Raw genomic sequence first — 16,313 nt, 5'->3', positions numbered from 1 at the left:
CACACAGCTAAGCCCTCGCCCGTGAGTTGCCAGCCTCTCTCTGTGGCTTCGTTCTTCCTCAGTCTGCTGTGGCTTTCAGAGAACGGTGTCTGTACTTCCCTGCCCCACCATCCACCAGCCTGTGTGGTCCCCTGTCTGTCACTGGTCTCCCACTGCAATCCATTTTCTCAAGCAGCTGGGTGGAAGGGAGGGCTGGCCCCAACAGCAGTAAGAAAGGACCATCTCTCAGCAGGATGTGGAAATTTGGCCAAGCGGTTAAAAATTTGAATATGGAATTCCATGGTCCCAATTGTCACCCTTCTGTTTTCCTTCTGGAATTGAATGGTGGCCTAGGCTTGTGCAGTTTTCACTAACACGTCAGCAAACTTGAAAGTTGAACTCTTGAACTCTGGGGGAAAAGCTAAGTGAGGGAAGTGCTGATGTGGGTCAGTTTGAGCCTGCTAGTTGATTCCCAGTTAAGACAACATGTACAATTTGCTGGTCACCCCGGAAACTTAAGACAATAGAAAACCTCCTTTAAGTGCTTTGCTTCTGGAAAGGAAGCCAGAGGGGGAAATGGAGTACAGAAATCACCACTGTCCCATCAAGAGCAGCGATACCTGAGTCTTGACATCTCTCTTCCTGGCTCTTGCTCCCATGCAGGTTCATGTGTGCCCAGCTGCCCAACCCGGTCTTGGACAGCATAAGCATCATTGACACTCCCGGGATCCTGTCTGGAGAGAAACAGCGCATCAGCAGAGGTAAACAGGCTCCGACACAGCCCAGGGCACCTGGTGTAGTCAGACGACTTCTATCTGATGTCTGTGACATGGGCCAGCTGCTGCCCCAGTTTCTCTCAGCCTGAGTGAGAACCTGTCTTACGTCAGCCTTGTCAGCCTTGTCTCTGGTCGGTGCTTCAAGCCCGGTAGGGGCTGGAGCTGCTTTTTCCTTGGCTGCCTTTGCTGAGGTTACAAGAGCCATCAGGGTGAGACAGCAGCCAATTTTGTGTGGCTTTCGAGGTTTCCAGCCCCTGGGGCATGCTGGAGAGGAGGAGCACAGGCTGGCTGTGAGGTCCCAGGAAATTGCTTAGTGTCTGGGCTCCAGGGACCTCAGGCAGCACTGATGCTCTGAATGAGCTCCTGGCTCCCCTGGGGGCCCATTCACCTTAGTTTATGTTTGAAAGCTTTGCCTCCCAAGGCAGTATAAATTCCCAGTGAGTCCAGCAGGACTGTGAGAGAACAGTTTGACTTGAGGAAGCCAGCCAAAAGGAGAAGCTAGCAGCAATTTGTTAAACATTTAGGGTACAGTGGAAATATGTTTAAATTTGCTTAAATGTTGGTAATCAGAGCCTCCCTGGGCGCTTTGTGTAGCGTGAGGTTTTCATGCGGAATATTAGTGCACCAGGCCCGTTCTAGTTGTGTAAACTCCAGTTTTGATTTTGCCAAGCTTTTCTAAAGATCTGGTTCAGGATGCGCCTGCACTGGGTTCTGTTTCTGCTGCTGCCCCTTTTTGTAGAAGGAGGGGGACCTTGGGGCTTGAATGCTCTCTGGGAGGAGTTGGAGTGGGGACGCAGGCCGTGATATCTGGCAGGCTAGGAGTGGAGTCTGCAGCTGCAAATGTAAAAATGAAACAAAATCAGACTCAGAGGGGGTTGAGGACAAGTGACCAGATTTGTTTATCATTAACTTGCAAATCTCTCCTGCACCCCCTTTCCCTCCGGGCTGTCCAGCCCAGCGTTAGTGAGCTTTGCAGCTGAAGTTGGGAGGTAGTGTGTCTCTGCTGCGGCTCTGAGGGGGTGGGGCCCCATTCTCAGTGCTGAGAAACCTTGCTTCTCTTTTTTTCCAGGCTTGTGGGCCCCTGCCGTTATGGGATTGCATCAGAGCATACTGAAACTGCTCTCTATCTCTAAATCTGGTTTAAACTTTTAGGATCTCCACCCCTAATAATAATGATACTTCTAGGAGTTCAAGAGAGCAGATTTGGGAATCCCTTAGAAAAAGGCAAGGGCCATTTTTTTCTTTCTTACTGACATCATTGTTCCAATCTGGTTTTAAGAAAACGCCTGATAAACATGGCTTTTGCCTTGTCATTTGCCAAAGCAAGGCTAGAAACTCAGAGTAAGTTACTCTTAAAGAGAAAGACCTACAAAAGGGAGTTTATTCTCCGTCTGCCTCCAGGACTGAGCTTCCTGGAGGGACTTTTCTGAGGCTCTGTAGAGTTCTCTTTTTATGGCCTGGGGGAGTAGCTTGGGGAGGGGCTTTCTTGACTGGGGGCCATCAGGTCAGGTAGGTCAGTTGATGTGAACACCTCTTTGAGGAAAGGACAGTAATAGCTCATGAAAAGAGACATATCCCCCCAGATGCCACACACCTTAGGACCTTCAGTGTTGGCAGTTAAGGTGTTTGGGAGAAAGCTTTTAGGGTTCTTGTGGCCCCTGTTGTCTCCCTAAAAGAGAACTCAGGAACAGTTGTTTTCCAGCAGTGCTGTGAGGTTCCCCTGCTGGGCTGTCTTTGACACATCGGCCTGTGGCCTTAGCAGAGTGATGAGTTGGGAGGATCTGTCTTGCTACCACGGGGACCCTGCCCCCTTCCCTCTGCTTCCTTACCCCATTAGTGGAAAGGCAGACAGTGGTGTCCAAACTTGCCTTCTCTGGGACAGGCACCAGGGCAGTGCCCCAGTGTGCCCTCCAGTCAGGCACAGGGTGCATCTCAGGCATCTGCCCACGCAGATGGCAGATACTTGGAGGAGGAAGCCAACAGGAGACAGCGGGGTTCGCCGTTAGTGCTTCACCTCATGGGGCCTGCCTGTGCCCCTCACCATGTATGGCATGGCCCCTTTGGGTCCCTGGGCAGCCAGGAAGGCCTCCCCCACCCATCATGGGCAGGAATAAGGAGGTTGGCTTAAAGATAAGTACATCACTGTGGTTGGAAGAGGGCTTTCCTTCTGTGAAACAGAGATCAAACTGATTTTACAGACTATTTCTTTCCGTCCATAACCCTAGAGGTCTTGGTTTAAAGTGTTTTACTAAAAGTTACCAGGTTGGGATTTGCCGTGGAATATGTTTGGTGTCAGCGTTTTATCAGCGGGGAAAGACTATAGTGCGGTACCTCTTAGATGTGCTGGATGTGACCTTCAGGAGTGGCGTCCTCTAGGTGGACCGAGAAGGGGTAGGTTTCTCCTTCTTGGAGACCCCATTTGTCTGTCATTGCAAAGGTCCCGTGTCACTCAGCAGAGGAAGTCAGAGGAGGGCAGTGCGTTCCAGGCTCCCTGGCCCGCCGCCTCTGTGCTCCCTTTGCTGATAGCATGGAAAGCAGGTGTTTCCCTCTCAGAAGGATCAGGCCAACAGAAAACCTGGGTCCCGGACAAGCAGCATACGTTTCTGTTGTCTGCCGACCTCATCCCCTAGAAACAGAGCATCCTCCAGGAGGCTGCGTGGACATTAGAGTTGCTAATTACGTTTACTTCCAGTTCCCACCCTGTCTGCCTGGCCCCCCCCTAACTTTCCCCCATGGTCCCTAATGTGTGTAGGAAACATTGTCTGGAAAGATAAGGTAGGGCCTGTGCAGGTCCAAAGCCTTTGGGATGCAGCCCAGGCTCTGCAACAGACCCCTGAGAATTGTTACAGGGACGAGAAGGGGCCTCTCGGGGGTCTTGGGCTGTTCTTCTCCATTGTGCTAATCTACTTTAAAAATAATGTTCTTCTGTGTCAGCAGAGAAAGGTGACCTGTGGGGACAGCATTCATTCTTGGGTGCTGCCTGAGTGACTGATAAAGTGCATTCCAAAGGGCATCTGGGGCCTTGTGGGGCTGGTGGCCTTGGCTCCCAGCTGCTGGCTGCCTGCGCAGTCACAGCAGTGCCTGGGAGGGAGCAGGACCTTCCCACCACTGCTGGTCCTCAGTGGGCAGCGGCAGGAGGCGTCGTCCAAATGGAGGCCCCAACCCAGGAGGCAGGGGTCTGGCCAGGGCTCTCGTGCCATTCTCCCTACGAGGCTGTGAGCTGAGCCATAACTTTTGTACCTCGTTTTCCCCTGTGGGAGTCAAGTCAGCAGGGACGTGTTGTTTCAACTTGGATTAGGAGATAAGAGCTCGGCAGGCCTGGCTCTCTGCTGACCGCTGCCATGTGAACCTTGCCTATCACAGCAGCTGCGTCTGTGAGGATGCCCCTGCCTTTCAGATGAGACAGAGGCTTAGCAAAGTTAAGCAGCCCAAGAAGGCACAGGCTAACACTAGTTGGCACTGGGATTTGAACCCAGCAGAGGTGCGTACTAGTGTGCTGAAAGGCGGTGCTCTAGGGTGAGGAGCTCTGAGAGCTTGGCTCAGGGAAGTCTTTGGCCCTGCTAGGTTGGTACTGTGCAGGTATCAGCTCTCCCCGAATGCCCAGGAGCCACGCTTCTTCTCTTCAGGCCCCAGATCAGACTCCAAGTCCAGAAATGGGCCTGAGGTCTGGGGCTTTGAACAGCATTGCTGAGATTTTTACCCTATTCTCTGCCTGCAGCCAGAAATTGCCCCCACCAAGCCATCCATGACGGGCACTAGGAGTCCTGGCTAAGGCTGGCCGGTTCCCTGGGTTCTCACTTGCCCTTCTGCTGACTGACCCTGGTTTTTAGGCTCCATCCAAGGTCAGGAGCCATCTGCTTCCTCAACACTGGGGTAGGGAGCTGCCTGGAGCAAACCTGCAGCCCTCTGACCCAGAGGTGTCCCTTCCTGCTGACCACCTCCTGAGATGTCCAGCTTTTCAGCAGGGTTTTCTGCAGCCTATAGAACAGCTCCATGAGGTTGCCCAAAAGCCTTGTTCAAGGCTGAGTACTGCATCCATTCTGGGTTCCCAATGCCCACAGTACAGATAATGACAGGAGGTTCAAGTCCCAGGTCAGCACTTTAGAAGCTGGGGGCCCTAAGGAGTTGCTGAGCCCTGGGGAGTCACCTCAATAAAACAGGAATAGCAATACCAGCCTCATGGTTCTTGTTGATTACAGGAATTTACATGTGTTAAGCTTTTGCCCTAGTGCCTGGTGGCCAGTTAAGTGTTCAACAAATGTCAGCTGAATAAAAATAAAGACACTGAAAAATCCAGGGATTCCCAGACTTTGGGGAGGAAGACTTTTTTCCAAATAACATCCTGAGGAGTCTGGCAGAGGGGGAAGCACTGACTCAGCAGGGGCTTCCCTTCAGTCTCCAGGACCTTCTCTGGGTCCCTGGTCCCCGACCTCAGCACAGCTACCCTCCTCAAAGCCTTCCTCTCGCTACCACCCCCGACCCTAGCCAGCGCTGGCTGGGAATGCCACAGGCTCTGCCCAGGGTGTGGGCCGCTCTGCCCGCAGAAGAGTGGTACTAGCCTGTGCTGGCACGGCACCTGTTCTGGGGCTGCGAGCCTGGCGGCTGGCTGGGCGGCAGCTGGCCCAAGTGCCTGCAAATGCTCGGTTTATATTTGGGATACGAGGCATTCTTCACGCGTCAGGGGCGGCCGTTGCCTACACACCCATCAGAATCTGAGCTTCTTGAGCCCAAAATACAAATCCTGTGAATAAATAATTGCAAACATTTACGAAGTGCCTACAGTGTGCCAGGCGCTCACTCACACTCAAAGCAGAAGTCTGATGTCTTCACGTTGCTGATGAAGAGATGGAGGCTCGGAGAGGGTTACCCCACTGGCTGTTGAGTAGAAGGTTCAGGATTCAAATGTGGGCCTGATTCCAGAGTCCAGCTGTCTTCTTCTTGGCCCCCCTATCCTTTGTTGCTTATTTCTAGGCCAGATTTATTGAGGTCTGTGTTATATACAGTAAAATTCACTCTGTGAAGCAGCAGTGTACCCACCAGCTGGACCAAGATACAGAGTTTCCATTACCCCCAGAAAGTTCCCCACACCCCTTTGAAGTCCCTCCTGGCCCAGACAGCCACTGATCTTTGTCCCTCAAGTTGTGCCTTTCCGGAAAGTTGTAAGTGGAATCATACAGTGTGAAGCCTTTTGTGTCTGTCTTTCACTGAACATGTGCTTTTGAGGTTCATTGTGTATTTGAGAGTCTGCAGTTCATTCCTTTTGGGAGCTGTTGTCTCCCATCACATGGATGGACTGTGACTTGTCATCCATGCACCTGTTAAAGGGCATCTGTGTTTCCATTTTGGGGCAGTTTTAAATAAAGCTGCTGTAAACCTTCATGTAGAGTGCAAATTTTAATTTCTTAATTTGTCTTGGGTAAATACCTAGCTGTGGGAGGCCCCTTTCTCCTAACCGCTGTGCCCCACTGGAAGAGTCCTTCCCTTAAGAACTTTAGCTTAAGGAAGCTCAGAACAAGTTCACAGGGTAGACTCTTAGTTCTCTAATCTTTCTTGTTCCCCTGCACCCCTTCCTCCCGGCCCCAGCGCGAGTTAGAAGCCTGCATGATGAGAGCTGTAGCAAGAAGCACTGAGGCCCACGCAGCTTGAATGGCAGGAAGCAAAAGTCGATTGAAGACAAACCGTCTATTGTTTGTGTTCTAGAAACTTCTGGAATGTATGAAGCAGCTTTTCCCCCAGCTGCTGAAAGTACCTGTGTTTGGAGGGTGCTGGGCTGGGGTGAGGACGCATCACAACTGCTCCCTTCACCTTGGTGCCGGAGGGTGGGACTCGTGACTCTCAGCGGGAAGGCAGCCCAGGTCCCCGAGGTCAGCCTGCAGAGCGGCTCCTCTTTCCCTCTCCTCCCTCACCCTCAGGACTGTGTATATAGCAAAACATGCATAATGTGAGTTACCATTTTAACAATTTTAAGTGTACAGTTCAGTAGCATTAACTACTTTCTCATTGTTGTGCAAACATCACCACCAACAAGTCCTGAACTTTTTTCATCTTTCCAAACTGAAACTGTCCCCATTAAACAGCAACCCCCTTCTTCCCTTTCCCAGCCTCTGGACCCCACCGTTCTACTTTCTGTCTCTGGATTGGACTCTGGGGACCTCAGACTAGTGGACTCACACTCTGTAACTGGCTTATTTCATAATGTCTTCAAGGTCCCAGAACTCTGAGCCAGAGCTTTTCTCTTATCAGCACTGGCTTTTATTCACACTGCAGGCTCAGCCTTTTTTTTCCAGCTCACCCCCTTGGAGCGTGTTGTCCGGGTCCTTTGTGGGTGTCAGCGCCCTCACAACCATCTGCCTGAGACTACAGCACCTGGTCCACACACGGTCGGCGGGGAATAGTTTTCTCCCCATCAGGCACCGTGCCTTCCCGCTTCTGCTGAGGAATTGCTCTGCCTTTTGTGGGGTCTGATGCCTGATCCTGCCCCTGAGGCCGACCTCTACGTGTCAGTGCCTGCGGCAGTGCTTGGAGGGGGCAGGAGGTTCCTCCCTGGACTTGTCACCTGCCACCGAGCCTTAGGCCTCTGGTGGCCTCTGGGCACCACAGCTGTGGGTTAGTCCAGCCTTCAGTGCCTGTGGTGACACTCAGGCTGAGTGAGGGATTGGTGGGCTGAGGGCTGTTGGATGGGCCTAATGGTGGCTGTGGCCATGTGCTAGGATATGGTCCCCCACCTGCAATGACGTTGCACAGACCAGATCGTTGTGACCCTCTTCATAACCTGTGGGCGTGCTTGGCCAGCCACCGGGTCTCTCTCACCAAGTGTGAGCACTTTCCTTACAAACAGGAAATTTCCTTCATCTGCAAAAAAAACGGTTTTAGCTCTGTTGGCTTCAGCTTGAGGTGTTGGCAAGTAACTGGATTTGTGGGCAGGGCCGTGGGGGACACCTCGGATCTGGTTGGTCTCCCAGACCTGGTGCCTTCTTCAGAGACTCTCCTCCTCCTCCTCCTCTCTCTCCCCCTCCCCACTATGTGCCTCCCACCGCTGGCCACTGGGGGAGGGGAGGAGTGAGGCCGCATTGGGTGGAGTCTGGGGGTGACCTCAGCTCCCTGCATGCTGTCCTGACTCTGGAGCCAAAGCTAACTCGGCCTCCAGCCTAGCCCATCAGGGCGCCCCTGTTCCCATCACCTCGGTTTTGGCATTGCCGCCTCCCCAGCTGTGTGAATCTGTGGTCTGATTTGAACTTCTGGTGGTCTGAGGACAAACAGTGTGATGAGGGAAGAAGTGGGGCCTCATTTTTGCTGAGAGGGAGCTGCCGTTCAGTCCTGAGTCATCGCTTTTCCAGCACTGACCTGCCGGTTCCAGAGCCAACCATAAAAGGAGGTGGTGGCCTGGCCCGGCCACCCCACTCCCAGTCCGCTCCCCTCCGCCTGCTCCTCGTGTCTGGGGCCCCTTGTACTTTGGAACCAGCAGCCTGGGTGGTGGCTGGTGGCGGGCACATGAGTGAGCCAGCCCTTGCCCTGTCCCCTCCCAAGCCCTCTGGGTGCAGGGGATCTGGTGCCCAGCCATTTCTGATGTCTGCTTGGGCCTCTGGAAGGCTGATGGCTCCCCTGCCCGGGCTCAAGTTCAATTCACAGGGGCTTTGCTGCTTCCACCCTGTTAAGAAATGACTGCTGCGGGGGCTGCCTCCGATCAGAGCAGCCTGTTTCCCCCTGTGCTGGGGTGGGAACAGGTTGTCCTGCGAGGCTACGGGCTCAGTTGAGGGAAGCAGTGCTTTTTGGGCTTTCCTTCAGTTTCGGTGTCTCGCCACAGGGACAAAAGCCGGCCTCTGGCCTTAGAGCCAGGCTAAATGTTTGTCACTCTTTGTTCCTGACCAGTGATGCAGTCCCAGCCACTCAGTCTTCATTCCATGGGGCCCTACCATCTCCCCCGATCCCCGCCCCCGGCCTGGGCCTGCCCGACCCATGGGTGTCATTCCGGTGCTGGGGCCTGGAGCCCGACACATCACCTCCTTTAATCCTCCCTGTGACCTTAGGAGAAGGAACTGTTATTTGACTTTTATAGATGAAAAAGTATAAATCAGAAATTAAGAACTTCAGGCCACAGAATCAGTGGCTGGAGCCTGGAGTTGAATCCAGAGCTTTCTTACTAAAAGCCTATGTTTTTTCTGAGTGCCCCAGTGTGGAATGCTGCTGCTCCAGGCACCCAGATGACTCAAGCCCACTTGAACCTGGGGGCCTGGCGGCCAAATGTTTGTCTCAACAAACACAGCTTCACCCTGGGCCCACCCTGCACGTCCCTGTTTAGCTTAGAGCCCTCTTGTGCAGGGGGCCGGCTTTCTGGCTCCAGTGGAGGCGGCCTCATCAGGGCGGCTGTGGACTTTCATTCAGCCCGGAGGGCCTGGCGGGACAGGAGAGCTGGACTGCGCTCTGGTGAACTGCTCAGCTGGTGCCTTACAAGGGGGACGCTGAGGGCTGTCCTCCCCGTGGCACTGTGAGTCACTCTGGGCCTTTTGTTGACACTTTGTCCCTTTCTTTGGTCTCCTCCTCTACCTGCTACTTTTCTGTTTCCTGCCGTCCAGGGAAGGCCTGTCAATCCCAGCCTGGTCAGGGTGGGGAGTGTGGGAGCAGGCCCTGCGGGTGGGGGAGGTTGGTTTTGGCCCATTTCTGGGCAGTGTCCCAGGCCCTTCTTTATAGGAGCGGCTTCTCTGGCTTCTTCCCAGGAGCGTGACTACTCTGGTTCCTAAGTACACAGTGGTTCCTAAGAAGTCTGGCCTGCATTTCGGGTGGCCTATGGTAGGAGCTGAAGAACCAGGAGATGTGCCTAGAATCATCCAGAGAGGAGATAGCAGCTCAGGGGCTGGGACCCAAGCTTCCCCAAAACTTTTAGGTCATTGTTTCCACATAGTCTTCCTGCCTTTCCTTAGTGTTCTTAAAAGATGAGAAACAGAATTTTCACTTTTTCTGGGGACAGTGCCTCCAGAAGTGGAACATTTTGAAGTGGTATAATTGTAAGATAGGATACAAATTAAACCACTATTGCCCAGTCTTGCAAATCCACTGGCTTAAATCAGGTATCTGATGGTCCAAGACCATCCTGAACCCAAGGTGGCTATTCCAGCTCCTGCCATCACACCTACATTCCAGTCCTCGGGGAGGGAGAAGAGGACAAAGGGTTCGTGCGCCTTTTCTTTTCTTGTTCATTTCTGCTGCGAGAGAGGCTGGGAAATTCAGTCTTAAGCTGAGGGGGTTGCGTGAATGCAGCTAACATTAGACAGTTCTGTTATTAAAGGAAGCGTCCCAGGCAGCAGTCTGCCACATGTGGCATGGTTCACCAGTGGGCCTTTATTGGTTGGTGGGAAACAGCAGGGAATAGAGTTGAGATCAGGAGTTTAGTCCAGTCATTTTAGAGAAGATTTAAGACCTGGAGAGGGAAGTGGTTTGCAGTGCTTCATAGGCTTGTGGTAGAGCAGGGGTCACTGAACTGTTTCTGTAAGGGTCAGGGTGTTAATATGTTTGGCTTTGTAGGCCTTAGAATATCTGCCACGATAACTGAGCTCTGCTGTTGCAGCACAAAAGCAGCCGTAGATGGTACAGATGAGCGGGCTGTGTGCCAATAAAACTTTATTAATGAATACAGGTGGCAGGCCAGATCTGGCCCCGGAGCTGTAGTTTGCAACCCCTGTTGTAGAGAATAAATGAGATTCTTGCAGAGCAGGGAGCCCCACATGTAGCACTGAACAGGTAGCAGCTGCAGGTCTCGCTGCTGTTTGTCGCTGCTGTGCAGAGGCCCCTGTGGTGCTGAGCCGTGCTGCTGGGGGTCTCCTCCTCACTCTTGCTGTAGTCGGACCCACCCTAGAGCTTGGACTCTGACTTCCTTTGCATTGTTAAGCACCTCTTCATGCCAGGTGCTATATTGGTGAGGGTGTTACCATGATGGGTACAGAAGTAGGGAGGCCTGGTGACCCTGCCCTCAGGGTGCTGTGCTGTCCACATGAGTACGTTCTTGGAATTTAAATGACCCCAGGCTGCGAAGTACCAGGCCAAGTCAGAGACAAGAGCCATCAGAGCCTCCTGGCCCCTGGCTCCCCTGACTCACCCTCTTTCTCTTCCCACAGGTTATGACTTCGCGGCCGTCCTGGAGTGGTTCGCCGAGCGGGTTGACCGCATCATCCTGCTCTTTGATGCCCACAAGTTGGACATCTCTGACGAGTTCTCGGAAGTCATCAAGGCCCTCAAGAACCACGAGGACAAGATCCGCGTGGTGCTGAACAAGGCTGACCAGATCGAGACCCAGCAGCTGATGCGGGTCTATGGGGCCCTCATGTGGTCCCTGGGGAAGATCATCAACACGCCCGAGGTGGTCCGGGTGTACATCGGCTCCTTCTGGTCCCACCCACTCCTCATCCCCGACAACCGCAAGCTCTTTGAGGCTGAGGAGCAAGACCTCTTCAAAGACATCCAGTCTCTGCCCCGAAACGCCGCCCTCCGGAAGCTCAATGACCTGATCAAGCGGGCACGGCTGGCCAAGGTAGAGCTGGCGGTGGGGACGACCCAGGGGGCTCTGGGACAGCCACTCAGGGCACCGGGATTGGATGCCCAAGACCCAGGCCTTCAGAGCCATGGCCATGCTGTGCCATGCCTTGTCTGGACCTGTCCTCTGGTGCACCTGTGGGTGCAGCCTTTTCCTAAATGAGATTCTTTTTAACTCACATAAACATCAAAAAGGATGGTACCACTGTACCAAGGGGCACCCTGGGAAGTGGATAGTGGGTGAGGGTGCTGCTTGAGGCCTCATCGGCCCCCTCCCCGGGTCTGTCGAGCACTGCAGTGCACTCAGCAGGTGCTGGGCACTGGGGTCGCAGTAGGGACTGACGGGCCCCCACCCTCCTGGCACTGGCCATCTGAGTGGGGGAAAGGAGGACACATAAAGAAAGAGTATGATGTATTTGTACTGTCTCAGGGTAAGCACGGGGTGCTGCAGAGGCAGGCGACTAGAGAGCGATCCTGGGCGGGGGTGGGCAGGACCGGGGGGCCTCAAGCGGGAGATGACTCTTAGGCCGGGACAGGAGGTAGTCAGTGGAGAGATGGGGCACAAGCCTGTGGGCCCAGAGAGAACTGCTGGGTGGCCTCCACCCAAGAGGCCTTGTCAATCATCCCTGCCCCTCCGTGGAATCGCTGGGCCTGCTGGCAGCTGCCGACTACGTCTGGATTGCTCAAGAGTTTGGAATCTCAGTGCCTGGCCAAGCACTTCAGGGAGATCCTGGGTGGCTGGGGCTGGGAAACAAAGTTAAGACCACTATTGGACCCTTCAAACACTGAGAAACAGAATGTGTTTCCTTAGGACATGTGATTTTGAATGGCACCATATCGGGAGCCTCTTTGGGTGGCAGGGCCTGTCCTGCAAGAGCCAGGAGGAGCCCCGAGGGCTGTGCTCCTGTCCCCAGGAAGCCGGCTGCCTGCATGTAGCCCAGAGGTTTTGCGACTGCATAGGCCGAACACAGTGGCCCGGGGCACCCCATGCCGTCTTAAGGCCCAGAGTCAGGTAGCTTTGGGTGCTCCCTAGCCTGAGTAATGGGAAGTGACCCTTCATCCCTACCCCCAGCTGCGTCTTCACCCTCATCACCCAAAGTACTCCTGGACCCACAAATTGGAATTTACTAGAAGCGTAGGGTCTCAGGCCCCACCTCTACCCTATGGAACCAGGATCTGCATTTGGACACAGTCCCCTGGTGATCTGTGTGCATAGTAAAGATGCAGAAGCCTGCTCTGGAGGCTGCATATTTCTCTAGATATCTCACTTCTGGAACCTTCCTGGTGAGTAGAGCTGGTTCTGAGGAAGGAACCCATGTAACTAGCTCCTGGCCTCAAAGGGCCAAGGGACGGCCTGAGCTGAAGAGGGAGTGGCAGTAAGTGGAGGAGAGAGCTGGCTTCCTATTTTCCGGTCCGGTCTCTGCTCAGTTGCAGGGAAAGGCAGCTCCCCTGTCCCCTGCCCAGCCCCTCTCCTGGCAGGGCCACCCATGCTCTCGCTTAGCCTCCTTCCAGGAAAGAACAAAGGGCAGACTTCAGCCCCTGCTGGTTCATCTACAGAGATAGTGTGTTATTGCCTGGCCCTTGGACACACTGAGTCACCATGTCTGGAAAGCCCTGTCCTCTCCAGTCTTGTCCTGCACCTGCTGTTTTGAGACTGTTCCCTTTTTCTGGAGTGAGCTGCTCTCTGCTGGCCTGTGATGGGTGGAGCTGTGACTGTGACTGTGACCGGCTTGCTTCCCTTGGTCAGTGCTCAGCCAGTCTCCCGACCCTGGGCAGACAGGGTCAGGCCAGCGGAGGGGGTTTTATGGGGTGGAGCTGGCAGTCTGGGAGAAGGTCGCATGAGGCTGACTGGCCGCAGCCCCTCCACGGCTGGATGTTGCTTGGCAAGGGACTGTAGTGCCCTCGGAAGGTTGCCAGCATTACTGGCCCACTATCAGGAAGTGAAGGGTGTGCTGTCTTAATTGGCAGATGTCTAACCAAGGTACTGAGCTTAGGTAAAGCCTGAAACATCTGGGAAAAGCCTTGTGCGATTTTTCTAACCCTTAGTTGTCCCCGAGGTTGTCAGGATGGTAGAGGGGAACATAACTCGGGTTGTGCTGGAGTTTTGTGAACTGGACATCAGCATCCAAAGACTTGTGTAAGCAGGATGGTGTGAACATATTCTGTGTCTGATGGACTGAGGCGCTGCCGAGGGAGGTGGGTGTGCCGCGGAGAAACAGAAAGAATGTGGGCTTCAGGGCAACAACAATCCCAGCTTTCTGGGGCAGCCTAGGTGCAGGCCATGCTCCTGACAAGGTGTCCAGGAAGCACCTGACACCTGCCCCTTCCCTGTCTTCACAGGTCCATGCCTACATCATCAGCTCCCTCAAGAAGGAGATGCCCAATGTCTTTGGTAAAGAGAGCAAAAAGAAAGAGCTGGTGAACAATCTGGGAGAGATCTACCAGAAGATTGAGCGGGAGCATCAGATCTCCCCCGGCGACTTCCCAAACCTCCGCAAGATGCAGGTATGGCTGTCTCTTGCACCCTAAGAGGGCTGCTGGTGATCAGGGAATGAGGAGGGTGCTGGGGCAGTGGTTTTGGAGGAAACCCTGGCTCCATTGGTTGGGGCTTCCGAAAGTGGAAGCAGCTGGGTTAATCACCAGCACCCCACCCGAACTGGAGAAGTTGACCACGGCCATGACAGCTCACAGGGGAATGTGGTGACTCACCCTGAACGGTAGGGAGGGGGCGGGGCTGTGCCAAGCATCCCAACCTCCAAGTTTATCCCTGCCACAGCCCTACAAGAAGGAGACTGTTGTACCTCTGATTTACAGATGGGGGAGCCCAGGCCCAGAGGGGTTAACTGAGTTGCCTGGGATAAGGGGTTGGGGCCTTGTTGTGGAGCCAGCTCTTCTTGGGATCCCTTGCCGGAGTCTGGGAGGCCCAATCCAGTCCCATCCTTCCTCCTTTCCCACCACAGGAGCTCTTGCAGACCCAGGACTTCAGCAAGTTCCAGGCCCTGAAGCCCAAGCTGCTGGACACAGTGGACGACATGCTGGCCAACGACATCGCCCGGCTGATGGTGATGGTGCGCCAGGAGGAGTCCCTGATGCCCGCCCAGGTGGTGAAGGGCGGCGCCTTCGAGGGCACCATGAACGGGCCCTTCGGGCATGGCTATGGCGAGGGGGCTGGCGAGGGCATTGATGACGTCGAGTGGGTGGTGGGCAAGGACAAGCCCACCTACGATGAGATCTTCTACACCCTGTCACCTGTCAATGGCAAGATCACGGGCGCCAACGCCAAGAAGGAGATGGTGAAGTCCAAGCTGCCCAACACGGTCCTGGGGAAGATCTGGAAGCTGGCCGACGTGGACCGGGATGGGCTGCTGGACGATGAGGAGTTCGCGCTGGCCAACCACCTCATCAAAGTCAAGCTGGAGGGCCACGAGCTGCCCGCTGACCTGCCCCACACCTGATCCCTCCCTCCAAGCGGAGGCACGAGTGACCACCCCGCCATCCACGACCCCACCTCAGTGCCCAGCCAGGCAGAGGCTAGGGGAGGAGAGGGTTAGCGGTTCTCAAGTCCATAAAGACTGAGTGATGTTTCCTCAGCTCGCAAAAGAAAACCACCATCTTTCTCTTAAGGCTGCTCTTGGGGGAGGCAGGGGTGATACTCGTATGTGAATGATGGAATTTTGTGCATAAGAACTACGGATATTTTTAATATATAACGTTAGAGGCAGCGTTCTTTCTTGCCTCCTCTGGCTGGCAGCCCCACGCATGGACAGCCGCTGCCCTCCCCGCCTTCTCTGCGGCCCACGCAGCAGCCCTGTGACCGAGACCAGGGGGAAGCCACCCGGCACGCCCCTCCAGTCTCTGGGGGCCCTGAGGACATGTGCAGACCCAGACTGGGATTCCCTTTTGTGTCTAGGTGGAGTCCCTCCATCCGGACTGCAGCTTCCCTCCCCACCCAGTCCTGCCTCCTCCTAGGCTCCCAGATGGAGTTGGATCTCGTGCCTTCCTTCTTCCCTTCCCCATGGCCCCCTGTCTGCAAGTCCTGCTCCTTGCTCTCATGTCCCCCTGGCTCCACAGCCACAGAAGCAAGGCCCAGCTGCCTTTTTGAGGGGACTCCAAGGGATGGGTGGATGTGGGAGACTGTCTTCTGGAAAAATACATAAGCTGGTTTTTGTTCTGTAAAATGACACCTCTCATACTTGACTGAATTTTCCAGTAACTTCCCAACCTCTTGTTCAGAAGCTGTGATCTTTGTCCCCTTCCCCACACTCCAGGCGGGGGACAGCTCCACTCAGGAGCCATTAGAGCTGGGGTATGCGCAGAGCACACCCTGCCCGAGACCCCAGAGCTCGTGTTTCCTGTTTCATCCTCTCACTTTCCTGGAACATTCTGGGCACTTCCCTGCCCCACCTCTGGTGGATGGTGGGTCCCTGTGAGCCTGCTATGGCGTGGTGCTCCAGGTACAGAGACCAGGGACAACCCGGTCCCTTCCCTCTCCCACCTGCCTTCTTCCCTACTCCTGAGCACAGGAGGATGGCAACTTGACTTGGATGCCCTTAAACCAGTCCCCCAGGCTGAGCAGCCTGAGCCGGCAAGCAACCAAGTCAGGCCTCCTCACTCTGCTTTGCCTCGGCTGGGCTGTCCCAAGGACAGCCTCTGGGGGCTTGGGTGTCCTGCTGGCCAACGTTCAGCCGCCAGGGCCTGGCGCTGCCACTGCAGAGCCTCTGTGCCAGAGGGAGCAGGCTTCCCACCAGGCCCGCCCATGGGGTCTCAGGACTCCTCCACTCTGACCTCTGACCCCTGACCCTGCCCACCCTTCCAGTGCTGCCCTCTAGGCCTCAGCTGGGTCCCAGTCACCCAGAACACCTTTTTGCCTCCCGCTGGCTGTGGCCCACCATTCACATGGTATTGGGAGGATAGAGGCAGCATCCTCTTTGGAAACTCACTGAGGCACAGTGGCTTATCCACATTTGTCTGTGGGAAGAAAAAGCAACTGAAGACAAGGCTTTCTCACATTAAAAGAAGTTGAATTGTGCTGAA

At 54.6% G+C, this 16,313-nt stretch overlaps 1 protein-coding gene across 1 annotated transcript in view; it reads left to right on the top strand.

The window, feature by feature from the left end:
- EHD1 (EH domain containing 1) overlaps window positions 1-16,313 on the top strand; it is a 19,760-nt gene extending 3,447 nt beyond the window's left edge. The window contains 5 exon segments of the mRNA XM_032489755.1: window positions 643-740; window positions 10,865-11,277; window positions 13,620-13,784; window positions 14,240-14,720; window positions 14,723-16,313. Of these exon segments, the coding sequence (XP_032345646.1) occupies window positions 643-740; window positions 10,865-11,277; window positions 13,620-13,784; window positions 14,240-14,720; window positions 14,723-14,763 (1,198 nt within the window). The 3' untranslated portion in view covers window positions 14,764-16,313.

Source organism: Camelus ferus, chromosome 10 (assembly GCF_009834535.1).
Source record: "Camelus ferus isolate YT-003-E chromosome 10, BCGSAC_Cfer_1.0, whole genome shotgun sequence".
Lineage (NCBI taxonomy): Eukaryota > Metazoa > Chordata > Mammalia > Artiodactyla > Camelidae > Camelus > Camelus ferus.
This window is presented reverse-complemented; position numbering and strand designations above follow the sequence as displayed.